Source organism: Equus przewalskii, chromosome 15, assembly GCF_037783145.1.
Source record: "Equus przewalskii isolate Varuska chromosome 15, EquPr2, whole genome shotgun sequence".
In the NCBI taxonomy this organism is placed as follows: Eukaryota; Metazoa; Chordata; class Mammalia; order Perissodactyla; family Equidae; genus Equus; species Equus przewalskii.
The window spans coordinates 84166403-84180206 of NC_091845.1; the positions used below are offsets into that span (position 1 = coordinate 84166403).

General features: G+C 38.5%; 1 protein-coding gene across 7 annotated transcripts in view; it reads left to right on the plus strand.

Moving 5' to 3' along the window:
- Positions 1–13804, plus strand: part of RNF13 (ring finger protein 13) — a 158437-nt gene that overhangs the window by 53585 nt on the left and 91048 nt on the right. For 4 of the 7 annotated variants that reach the window (XM_070576316.1, XM_070576321.1, XM_070576317.1 and 1 more), the window contains exon 4: positions 8299–8424. The exons of the other annotated variants lie outside the window; for them this stretch is intronic. In XM_070576316.1, the coding sequence (XP_070432417.1) occupies positions 8299–8424 (126 nt within the window). The remainder of the gene's footprint in view (positions 1–8298; positions 8425–13804) is intronic. 7 annotated transcript variants of the gene reach the window in all.

Below are 13804 nucleotides of genomic sequence, written 5' to 3' on the forward strand. Positions count from 1 at the left end.
AAATGAATCCTTGTGTAAAGCAAGGAATCTTTTCTTAAAATAAATAATTGTATTGGGGCTGGCCCCGTGGCCGAGCGGTTAAGTTCGCGCGCTCCGCTGCAGGCGGCCCAGTGTTTCGTTGGTTCGAATCCTGGGCGCGGACATGACACTGCTCATCAAACCACGCTGAGGCAGCGTCCCACATGCCACAACTAGAAGGACCCACATCGAAGAATATACAACTATGTACCGGGGGGCTTTGGGGAGAAAAAGGAAAAAATAAAATCTTTAAAAAAAAAAAAAATAAATAAATAATTGTATTACTATCTTTTAGTTGAAATAAAAGTATTGAAATAAGGTAAAAATTCTACTGCCTGGTTTTGTAAATGTAGAACTGTCTTTGGTTTGATGCTCCCACTTCCCTTCTGGATACTTTCTTATTCACTCTTCAAGGAGTTTGAGTTTTTTTCTTTTCCAAGTGTGTTTGTTTAGCACAATTATCATCATCATCATCATAATGGAAATAATAGCATTAAAGAATAATGTTTAGTCTCACCAATCTCACCAAAATCATTTTCTTTTTCTGTTTGTATTAAATTTGAAAGACACTGCGTTTTGGAGAAAAGAAGCATCTTTGAGTCAGCTCTGGCTTTGGCTCACAGCACCATCAGTTAGCAGCTGCGTGTTCTTAGGTATATTACCTTCTTTGAAGCTTCAGTTTCTTTTTCTCTAGAACAGGGATGATAATGCGTGTGTGAATTGTGAGTGTAAAGCTGTCTGTGTATTCCAGGACTTGAGTGTAGTTGTGATGGTTAACTTCCAGAGCAGCAAATGGCGCGGAACACCAGTTGTTTGTAAAGCACCTTGTAGACTTCAGGGCAGTCTAATGAAAGGGGCTGGGATAGTAGGAGAAAATAGGAACGTGTAAGAAAAAGAAGAGAAAAGGGTGAACTAGAACGCTAATAATTTTAATCCGCACGTGTGAACTGTTCCACTTTGGCCATCGCAGTGGTGATTCTCTTAGCACAGTGCCAAAACGGTTAGGGTGCTGGGCTGGGAAGAGGGAGACCTGGACCTGGTCCTGTTCTAACCCCTGTCTTTGCAGAGAGGAGTAGTGTGCTAGAATGGGAAGAACGTGGGCTCTTGGGTCAGAGTTACTGGGCTCAAAATTCTGGTTTAATTACTGGACAAGTTATTCAATTTCTTTAAGTCTGTTTACTCATCTCTAACAGTACGTATCCAAAGGACAAGTGTGAGGAAAGTGTCTATTATTTATTATTTCCTTCTTTCTCTTATTTTGGGTTTAATTTGCTCTTTGTTTTTTCTAGTTTCTTTAGATGAATGTTGAGGTCATTGATTTGAGACCTTTCCTCTTTTCTAATATAGCTATTTAGTGCTGTATATTTCCCTTTAAGTGCTATTTTAGCTATGTCCCACAAGTTTTGGTAGTTTCTGTTTTTATTTTCCTTTGCTTCAAATATTTAGGGCTAATTTGGCCCGCTGTTGAGGCAGTAGTCTGAGGACTTTTTTCTTTTTGAGGAAGATTAGCCCTGAGCTAACATCTGCTGCCAATCCTCTTTTTGCTGAGGAAGACTGGCCCTGATCTCACATCTGTGCCCATCTTCCTCTACTTTATATGTGGGATGCCTGTCACAGCATGGCTTGCCAAGCTGTGCCATGTCTGCACCCGGGATCTGAACCGGTGAACTCTGGGCCTCCAAAGCAGAACGTGCAAATTTAACGGCTGCACCACCAGGCCGGCCCCTGAGGGCTGCATTTGATGCTCTGTCTTAGGAGGTTTTCCCCCTCAGGCTGCTGGGAACATGAACTGTTCCTGCCCCGTGTGAGCTCCAGGACTTGTGCTATTTCCTCCTTTCTGATGGTTCTTTCATCATGTTGGTCCCTTACACACATGCGCAGATTACTGCTCAGCAAAGGACTCAAGTGGATGCCTCTGTGTGTATCTGGAGCCCTCTCTCTTTGTGGCTCTCTCTTCCCTAATACTTTGCCCCACAGAAATCTGACTGCTGTGGCGTCCTCAAACTTTGAACTCTGTCTCCTCAACTCATTGAGACCACCAGACTCTGTTGGGTTCCCCTGCCCTGTGCTGAGGCCTGGAATCTCTCCAGGCAGGGAGCTGAGGTATTTGTAGGTCTCATCTCGTTTGTTTCTCTCTTCTCAGGAATCACTGTCCTGTGCTATCTATTGTCCATTGTTTGGAAGCTCATGGTTCATGTCTTTTGTTTGGTTTTCCACTTATTTAAAGCATGAGGCTGAAAGTAGCCCCTGTTGTTCCATCACGGCTGGGAAGTGGAAATTCAACTTAGCATCCAGTGGGTAATCAACACATGCTAATTATCAAGTCCTTTTAAGACAAATCACTCAAAAATTCTCATTTGAGGAAATTATTAAGATGGGTGATTTCAGAGCTGCATATCAACATTGTATAAATCATCATGCTATTTTTTTCCTTTTTTTTTAAGATTGGTCCCTGAGCTACCATCTGTTGCCAATCTTCTTTTTTTTCTTTCTTTCTTTTTCTTCTTCTCCCCAAAGCCCCCCAGTACATAGTTGTAGATTTTAGTTGTAGGTCCTTCTGGTTGTGGCATGTGGGATGCCACCACAGCATGGCCTGACGCGTGACGCCATGTCCACGCCCAGGATCAGAACCGGCGAAACCCTGGGCCGCCACAGTGGAGTGTGCAAACTTAACCACTTGGCCACAGGGCTGGCCCCTGGTTTGTTTTTAATCTTAGTGCAATTGATAAGCCAGTATAGTAATCTGGGACTTTTTTTTTTTAAAGCTTTGATGTTCTTAGAATTTTAATATGAGCCAAATTTTGTTTCTAATGCTTTTTGAACTTTTTCAGAAATATGTTTTAAATAGTATGTAGTTGTTCTAAACAATATTACTTAGTGATGTTAAGTATTTTTTAAATGTTTTTAGTTATTAATGAGCTTATTGTACTTTTGGATATCTTTTAATCAGATTTTATTAAAATCTAAAATCTAACTCATTGATAAAATGTGTAACCAAAAAAGGTTATTGGGGAGAATTCTAGCAGAGTATACATGGTGAGATGTAACTTTGAGATGAAAGATATTCAGTTACTATTCTGAATAATGCTACGAATGTAATATCTAATCTGTGAGGAGTTTTTAAAAGCCTTTTCTTTTAATCCAGTTAAGGGCTTAACTTTTAGTATATAGCCCTTAAATTTCTGCCTTACTCAGTGCTTTCCTCGGTGATGTGCAGAAAGGCGTGGAAGGTGTGCTGTCACATTGCAGACGGCGTGAAGCTTAGAGTGGTTCATATGCTAATGTTTTGCCCTTGAGTCTTAAAAGATAGGCACTGAAAAGAGGAGAAATCTAGCTTAGCAGCAATATATGTCAAAAGTTTGTTGAAACAACTGTGGTTTTTGGTTTTATAGTGCAGCAATATAAGTATAATCTGTAGAACAGGTTAAAGAGCGATAGTTCCTCCGTGTTATATTGGTCAGACCACTTACAGCAATATGTTCAGGTTTTGGCCAAACTGAAGTACAGTATAGTTTAAGAACCAAGGCAATGCCACTTTTTCTGTTACTGAATCCCATAGTTAGAAGGATTTGTTCTGTTCTGTGCGGTTGTACCACGTACTGCTTAGACTTTGTTTTCTCCTATCTTATTGGAGATAGTTCTTTCTGGATCTTGATTGCTTGGGTGGGGACTCAGTCTTGCCTCATCCATGCTAGTGCTTAAACAGATCCCTCATGAAATGAGACCAGCGTACTGAGAGCATAGTGTTAAAGGAACATGAAAGAATAGGATATGAGTAATGGTGAAAGTGTGTCTGGCTGTGCAAGAGGAGAGTAATCTCCAGCTCTTTGTGAAAAAGGAATCACAGTTGCCCTGTGTTTGCAAGTTACTAGTAGATTTTGGAAGAATGATCTACTAAAGAATTAGAGAAAAGGGCAGTGGATATTTTTAATATTCTAGAAAGCGTTGATGTCAATAAATTCATCCGTCTCTCATTAGGAAAACGTTAGCTGATGAAGTCTTCTGGGTCTGTGTTTGGATGTAAAGATTATGTCAGAAAGATTCTGTTGACATCTTCATCATTTGAAGTGCTTGTAGCAGATTTTGAAATCAGTCTTAATTGCCTTTTAGACTGACATTTTGGTTTGTTCGCTTTTGTCAGTGGCCGTTCATCTTCTTGTTGCTGGTTTTGTTCTTGACCTAGTTCTCGTCTTGTGGAGGCGGTATAGCGTAGCAGTTGAGAACAGACTCTGGAGTCAGGCTTCCTGCGATTGCTTGCCTGCTCTGTGTAACCTTGGGCAAGTTACTTCTCCTTTTTGAGACTTAGTTTCCTCATCTTTAACATGGGAATGATAATAATAGTGGTTACCTCATAGGATTACTGCAAAGATTGACTCAATTGGAATACTTAGAGGGCATGGTGCCTGACACAGTGCTGTGTGCCATAGCTCAACAAGTGTTAACTGCTTGCTGTCACTGCAGTTATTAGTTCATAACTTCAGGTATTCACAAACAAAGCAGCTCACACTCCCCTTCCTCTCTTCCTGCCTTTACCTTTATACTCCTACAAAGGGAAAGATGTACTGCTGCCTTGCTTTCAGCATTTTTGTTGACATTATCATTGCATATACTCTCCTCAGTTTTGCTCACTAGATAGTTTCCTATTCAGTGCAGGCTGAAGGAAAGGAAAGTCTAAGGCTCTTTTCAGTCTGAAACAGTCTTTTAAACAAAACTGCTTTATCGAATTATCTCTCTCTTTATAACTTTATTAACCAGTGTAATTTATCAGCAAAAGTAATTTTTCCATAACATTTACCCTGAAATATTGCAGTTCTAAATACCTTCTGAAGTATTAAAGCAAAATTATATTCAGTGTGATTTTTATGTTTGGCTTATTTGAATATTCCAGTTAAAGTCGTGACCCAAACCAATCTGGAAAACTGCTTGGTGATGTTTACTGAAGCCTGATGTCCTGTGGTCCTGCTCCCATGCACGTGCTTGGCAGATGTGGGCACGTCTGCATGAAGACAGTACTGGGATGCTTATGACAGCACTGTTCGTAGTTGCCCCTAACTAGAAATTACCCAAGTGCTCATCAACAGTAGAATAAATTTTGGTATATTCACACGATGTAATACTAGGTAGAAATGAAAATGAAAGATCTGCCAAGTATATCTCAGCAGTGTGGTTGCTCAGCAGTAGGATGAATCTCACAGAGTACTGAGAGAAAGAAGTCTAAAAGAGCATTTACTATGCTGCACGATTCTGTTTCTGTCAAGTGTAAAACTGCGCAAAACTAATTTGTTAGGAGTCCATGTAGTGACACTGGTGACTGGTGGGGAAGATGAAGGGAACTTCTGGATTGCCGTTAATCTTCCATCTCCTGATACAGCTATCTTCAGTTTGTGAAAACTCATCAAGCTGAAAAGTTATATTTTGTGCACTTTATATATAGTCATAAAATCTTTTAAAAAAATCAACACATTTATATATCATAAACCTGTTCCTTTATACTTTGATGATACTGAGGTGCCGGTCTGCATGCACTATTTTTGACCAGCATCCTTGTTTAATCATCAGAGAATTACAACACAGAGAAGAAAGGTGGGCATCCAGTTTCTTAGTCTCCTAGCATTGGTGGTTTTCTTGGGCTTCCTACATATTGTCATAAAGTGCCCCTGTCAGAAGATACGGATGAGGACGATCCTTGATCGCAGAGCAAGCATCCTTTTAATAAGAAGATATTGACCCTGGAGGGTGACGTTAGGCATGTGGTCCTGGCTTAAGGCAGCACCTTCTTGGCCCATCTTACTTAAAGGACCAGAGAGTTTTGCCAAGTTAATTGACAAAGCCTGTTATGATACCTTGTAGACTTTGTGGATGAAACAAAGTAAATTTGCACTTAGTTTTAAGTGACTCACATCTGAGGGAAGGATAGGAATTTGTAAGCTGTTTTAGCAAGTTATTCATTTTAACATCCACAGGAAAGATAATATTTAATTATCTAAGACCTGTTTTTTTTGCAGGGTTCAGTCAGTTTTCTATTAATAAGAATAGATTGGTTTTTGGACTTTTACTTATGTGTATTTGATTTTTATAAATTTTCTCATGTTTAAGAATAACACATGCCTCTCATAGCAGATCCAGCAATACAGAAATGATTAAGAAGCAAACACTCTTGCAGTTCCACTTGTGGACCCTTTTTTGTGTCGGTACATACTATAAATTTATTGATTCTAAGATGCATTTTATTACTCCATGTTTTAATATCTCTGAACTTGGGATGTGTTTCTCAATTGCTGTCCGCCAGGTGGCAGTCATGATGGAGTTGTCATCACCCAGACATGGAAATTTGGCCATAGCTGTTCCTATTGTCTTCACTTCACTTGAGTTCTATGCCTTGTTGGTATGGCATAGGTTGTTTTAATTGCTGTTATAAGTATCGTGAAAAGAACTGCACTGCAATAGTACCCCCTTGTCTGTAGGGGATGTGTTCCCAGACTCCCAGGGGATGCCTGAAACTGCCGATAGTACCGAACCCTGTATACTATGTTTTTTCCTATACGTACATACTTATGTAAAGTTTAACTTATAAATTAGGCACAGTAAGAGAGTAACAATACTAACTACTAATAAAATGGAACAATTATGACAATATACTGTAATAAAAATTGCTGTAGACCTTAACAACCTCAGCATATGATTTTTTTCAAGAACTTTTACCTTTTTACATGAAGCACTTTATTGGCTTCTCTTTGGCATATCTGAATTGCCAGCATTACTACTCTTGCACTTTGGGGTCATTATTAAGTAAAATAAGAATTACTTGAACACCAGTGCTGAGATATCTCCACAGTAGATCTGATAATGAGCTGGCTACTAAGTGACTAACGGGTCAGTAGCAGGTGGCGCATACGGTGTAAATATGTTGGACAAAGGGATGGTTCACATCCTAAGCAGGACAGAGCAGGACCACACAAGATTTCATCATGCTACTCAGAGTGGTGCACAATTTAAAACTTATAAGTTTATTTCTGGAATTTTCCATTTAATATTTTCTGACCATGGTTGACCATAGGTGTCTGAAACTGCGGAAAATGAAACTGCAGATAAGGGAGGACTACTGTATGTGATCTGGCATTAAAGCAGAAAGTTAGTGTGTAGAAAGGCACAGAAAAGGCAGCAAGGTGCCTTAACATGAGTGAAATATTCATTATTGGAAGGATACAAGTTCTGTTTCCCTGCAAAGTGAAAACCAAGTGCTTTATGGAGTCAAGAAGGGGAGCCATTCTAGGAGTGCATGAAAGTGTGCTGCATTTTGTTCCTGAAACATGTGCAAAAGCATTCCCTTTCACAAGCCAAGCAATGCAACAGAAGGCAGGAGAAATCGCCAGATCCCGTGGAAGAGGTGGTTGGTAGGACCAATTCACACACCATACAGGACTGTTGTCAAGGCACTGTGTCATAGCTTTAATTGCTCATTTCTGCTTATAAATGAATTTAATGAAGTTGATCATCTTTTTATGTGTTTATTCAGTGTTTTACATCCGTTGAGAGAATCATTTGGCTTTTCCGTTTTAATCTATGGATATAACCTTTTATATTAATACATTTTCTGATGTCAAACTGTCCTGTATTTCTGGGAAAGCAACTTACTATTTTCTTTTTAAATTAATAGTTATCTTGTGGACATCTTTTCAATTTAGTGCTTATAGATTTACTTAGATCTTTTAGTGGCTCCATTATTTTTCTATTGTATGAATATACTATAATTTTTTAAATGGCTGCCTTATTGATGTGCATGATTTCCAGTTTTTGTTATTAAAAACAGTGTAGTGGGAACATCGATCTACATTTACCTTTATATACTCAGGCTAGTGTTTCTATGGAATAAATTCCTAGAAATGCTATGCATTTTCATTGTTAATAACATGAAAGAAATTTAAAAGTTAATTTAGAAAAGTATTTGCTTGGTTTAGAAATGTTAATCATTGTTGGAAAATATACCAGCATGCCAACAGTGGTTGTCTTGGGGTGATGGACTTATGTGTGACTTTTAAAAAGATTTTAATAGTAAAAATGGAAGTTACTTAAAAAAGCTAAACATTTATGAAACCAAATACTACTTTAGAAGTTCTGGGATTGTGAGCACTTGGAGGGTAGGAACTGTTGTAGTTGCCAGATAATTCATCTAGCACAATGCAAAACACAGGAAGCAAAGTCAAAAGATGTTTGTAGAAGTAAGTTGAATCGATTTTTTGAGTTTAACAGAGAAAAAACTTATTGCCAATTCTTTTTCAGGGTTTTTTGATTAACTCAAAACCAGAGAATGCCTGTGAACCCATAGTGCCTCCACCACTGAGAGACAATTCATCTGGCACTTTCATCGTATTAATTAGAAGACTTGATTGTAATTTTGATGTAAAGGTAATGTTTGCTTTTTTCATTTTTGTGTTGCTATTTGTTTAGTTAGCTAACTTAAATTCTCCCTTATTGCAGAAAGGATTTAAGAAAGTTTACGCAATTCATTCAGATTAGAGAAAGAAAGGAGTGAGGACAAAAGGCGAATGAGGAGATAGTGAAGGCAGGAAAGACAGGAATGGGTTTACTTGAGTCTTTTTCATTGCTACAAAACTCACTCTAAACAAACAAATTGACTAGGCTATAAATAATTACTGATGGTTGTTGGGCATCTTGAACTGTGGTTTAATAGTGTAATCTTGCTGGTCTAATCTAGGAGTGGAAATGTTAGCCTTTACTTTGACGCCTTCACCCTCCACTGTCAGTACTACACCTGTATCCGTAGCTATGTTGACACTCGGCCCTTTCTTTTGTAATAAGCTGACTCTGTCACCTGTGTAAGGTTTGTCTCCCTGGAGTGGGTTAAGCTGGCATTTCAGATAGTAAAATAAACTTTGCCGTAGGACCTGCCTCATGATTGTCAGTGCTGCTCTAAAGGTATGGTTTTTTGATACTTTAATATAAGTCTTTACAAATCTGTTTTTGGATTGGCCTAGGCAGAAGAGCCACACTGAGTCCTGTGTAAAATAAGCCTGGATATTACTTTTACTGGACTGCCTCAGACCTGAGTGTCATAGAGTATCTGGCATGTGTCTTAGAGAATAGACGTGGGATATTATTCCATGTAGTTTCCATCACTTGATCTTAGGTGATCTGCTTGCTCAGTAGGAAAGGCTGCCCTCACTCCTGCTGTGCCCGAAGTTTGTCTCTGTTCCTTTCTTTTCATGAAAGAAATGACACCTCCATAATAAGCTTATTAAAGTTATAAGATAATAACTGTACAGGGCTTTGAAAATGTAGGGCACTTTGTAAATGATAGGTATTGCTACTATTGCATATTAGTTCCAAATCTAAACTCAATTGCCTTTAGATGGGAAATAAATTAGAGCTTGAAGTCAAGTGTAGTAGATTTCCTGCTCTTCAGAGTTGTCTTTTATAGTAGTTCAAATTTAAACCATTATGAGATTTGATCCAGAACTAAAGTACAATAATTGTAGATTGTTCCAACAAAAATGAAGTGTTATTGTAATATTTCATTAACTTCTTGCCACTAAGAAATTAAAAGTAAACCTAAATCTGCTGATTCCGAGGTTTGTTGCACTATCAAGTTATGTAATTTTTGGCTCAGTCCCGTCTTGGGTAACTAGAAACTAGAATACCTTTTATTTTTAATAACTTTCTTTTTCAGGTGAGGATGGGAGGTGGTTCACCACAAGTTTCAGGGAAATAGTGTCACTGAATATTTGTTTTTGAGGGTGAAAACACAGTTCAGGAATGAGTAGGTAGGCTTGTTAGTCCTCCTGTCCTGTTAGTGGATTGTCGTCGTGAATCTCAGCTCTTCTAGTGGAGTTTTATGGTGTAGCTGTTGCTCCAGCTCATCTCTTTTCACTTCATGCTGCAGCCGTTCCACTACGTGAAGTCTCTCAGCTTGCTGTGCCGTGCTGACTGCACCTTTGTGCCTTTACATACTGTTTTCTCTGTTTAAGATCTCTGTCCATGATGACCTGTACCATCTGTATTTCTGACTGTTTCATCATTTAAGTGCCAGCTGAGGGTGTCTGTTCCTCTGGATTCCTTACTTTTCCTCCTACCCTCTTTCTGGCAGAGCAAGCATTCCAGCTCGAGTGCCACCCTTCCACTTTGTAAATACCTCCTTTACTGCTCTTTATCACATTATTATTTTTTATTCTCTATATATTTCACATATATTGAGCTTACTGTGTTTAGAGGTCATGTTTTAATTATATTTGTATGTCTAATTTGTATCATAGTGCATAGTAGGAGAGCAATAAAGCTTTTTAAATCAAACTATGTAGTATAGTAGTAAGCCTTTTGCTTTTTTGTATAATGCATTCTTTAAAAACGTGTACATGTGAAAATGTTTAAGTTGAGGATTCTCTCATCTCAGATAGGAAAATGTTAAAAAATTTCCCATTGTTATACCTTATCATGTAGACATAGTCTTAGTGGATAAGGTTCTAGTCTGTTGTACATGTTCTTTAACTTCATTCTTTTTTCCTTCACAAATAAGCAACAGAGTATATTATAGCCATTTAAGGCTAAAGGTTCCTTACTCAGTCGTTCCTAATGCTTTCTGTCTTTGTCTCAGTTGTATTAAATTTGTGAGACATCAGTTTGCAGAGGAGACACATTGATTTTAATCAGGGTCTGGAAACAGGCCACGTGCATTTGAGTCCCATCTTTATCATTTATTAGCAGTGTGATCTTGGGCAAGTTGTTTCACCTCTGTGTGTCTCAATTTCTTTACCTATAAAATAGGAACTATCATATTCCCTAGATCATAGGATTGTTATGAGGGTCAAATGAAATAATCAGTGTTAAATGCTTATCAAACAGTGCCTTGCACACAGTAAGTAGGCAGTAGGTGTTAGCCATTGATATTTTACACTTTTTAGCATTGGTTAAAATAAAAGGGTAAAGATGGCAAAGATGCTGACTGTATCAGGCCAAGAAGTCCCATAATCTGCTGTCTGCAAGCTGGAGACCCAGGAAAGCCTGTGGTTAGTCCAAGTCTGAAGGCCTGAGAACCAGGGGAGCCAGTGGTGTAGGTCCTGGAGTCCAGAGGCCGAGAACCAGGAGCTCTGAGGTCTGAGGGCAGGAGATGATGGATGTCAGAGAGAGAGGGAATTCGCCCCCCCTTCACCCTTCATGATCTCTGGGCGCTCAGCTAGTTGGATGACGCCTGCCCACGTTGATGAGGTGGATCTTCTTTACTCAGTCTGCTGAGTTACATGCCAATTTCTTCCAGAGACTCTCTCAGATACATCCCAAAATAATGGTTTGTGAGCTCTATGGGCATCTCTTAGCCCTGTCAAGTTGACACATAAAGTTAACCATCACACCGATCTTTCAGAAACTAAATTATTGGCTGGAAAGTCAAATTGTGATATAGTAACTCTGTGTCAGTTGAGCTGTAAAATTTCAAATTTGCTTATAAAGGACAGTTTAGTCATGCCACTGTGTAATGTATAAAGTGTGAGTTTCTTAAATACACAAGAAAAAGAATTATGGATCACCAGTTAAGGTAGTGTGAATGGATAAGGGTAAAATCATCATGGTTACTGGAAAAACAACTGGAATTTCATCCCGAAGAGAATTGCCTTTCTACAGGTGGTCACTGGTAGAGAGGCTCTTAGCTTTATTACCTATAATCTTCAGGTCAGAAATCTATGCTTGTCTTTTCTGGGCTTCCAAATTGATGACTATCTAAGGTTTTATATTTAGGTATGTTATGGAACCTAATCATTTACAATATATGTATAGTACTTTTTTTCTGAATTGCAGATAAATAGCTCTTTGTAGATAACCAATAGTTGTTCATTCGTATATATCCACAATTTTGTACGAATGCAGTAACTTCATAGAAAATTAGGAAAATAGGAAAATAACTCATTTCCTTATTCCTGATGTAGTATCCTGGGCTTGAGTATTCGAAAAGCTTAATTGAGCACCATGCAGAATGCTGCAATTGGAGGTAGTTGAAGGTTATTTTTTTCCCATGCCTTCTCTCCAAAGTGATACCCAGATTATCTCAGACAAATGCAAATTGGCTCTGTTTTACAAAGCTTTCCTTGGAGAAAGGAACCCTTTCCATTGGTGACAACAGAAGAGAAAGGAAGTAAGAAATAAAATTTTGTCAAGATATTGCAAATGATTAATGGTGGTGGGTATTTAGGGTTTACTTTTTGTAATTCTTTAGATTTTGTTTGAAGATGAATATTGTACTGTAATTAAACAAATCTAGACTTCTCTTATTTCTTCCTTAAAAGTAAATGATGAAGTGAAAGTTGTGTGCTACAATAAAGAAAATGACAGATTTTCTCTATAGGAACTATCCCAAGTGTTTTGTGACTCCAGGATAGCCAATAAGACAGCAGAAATGCAATCAGCAGTTTTTGGAGGGTAGGAAATTGCGTTGTTTGTAACGTTCTTCAATAAAGAGGGCACTGTTTTAATTTTTTTATCTTCTGTCAAGAGAAGCACATTTGACCCCTTTAAATCTGTCTTGCCCTGAAAAGATGCAGCAAAACCCAGCTCAGAATCAGTATTTGGATACGTGGGATGTCCAGAAGACCAGTAGGAACGACTGTTGATTACACGCCAGCTGATTATTCTGAAAACAATCACTTTTACTCACACTGACGAGAACTTATCCTCTGAAAAACACAGCTCTTTAGAGGAAAAGCAAAACAATGTTATTTTGTTTATCTTTTTACAATGCTGTTCTTTACTGTGATAAAATATAATTGTTTGGAAATACTAGTTTTTGATGAGTATTTGAAGTTAAAAAAGGGCTCATGGGTAAATGAATTAAGGTTATATTAAATCTTTTAATTAGAAAAGTGACTTTGTAGCATTTTGAGGCAGAGAGTTTTCAGAAGACTTGAATTGGCATCCCAGTGGGAAGTATGACATTTTAAAAAAAATTTGTAAAAATATATAATCACTTAAAATAGAACTTTTCAGAACTGCGCAAGTTTCTATGTTTATAACCAAATACAGATTAGTTATCAGAAATCTGTTCATTGTCATTGTAGTTCAAGATATTTCTATCATGTGGTTTTAATGCTAAGTCAACAATTTCTTTGAATAGCCAATTTACTTTATTTATTTCTTTGGGCTGCCAAATTTAAGGGCTTTTTTTTTTTTTTTGAGAAAGATCAGCCCTGAGCTAACATCTGCCAGTCTTCCTCTTTTTACTGAGGAAGCCTGGCCCTGAGCTGACATCCATGCCCATCTTCCTCTACTTTATATGTGGGATGCCTACCACAGCATGGCGTGCCAAATAGTGCCATGTCCGCACCTGGGATCCGAAGCGGCGAATCCTGGGCTGCCAAGAAGTGGAACGTGCGAACTTAACCGCTGCGCCACCGAGCCGGCTCAGGACGTTTTTTTTTTATTGTTGTTATTATTCTGAAATACAAAGGACAAAGTGGAAAATAAAATTCATACACTTTGTCTGATGTATTTCTGATTAATGAAACAGACCCTTATATATATATTTTTTCTATTTTCTTGTTTTTTTTGAGGAAGATTAGCCCTGAGCTAACATCTGCTGCCAATCCTCCTTTTTTTAGCTTGAGGAAGCCTGGCACTGAGCTAACATTGTGCCCATCTTCCTCTACTTTATACGTGGGACGCCTGCCACAGCATGCCTTGCCATGTGGTGCCACGTCCGCACCCGGGATCCAAACCAGCGAACCCCGGGCTGCCCAAGCGGAACATTCCCACTTAACCACTGCGCCACTGGGCCGGCCCCTATTTT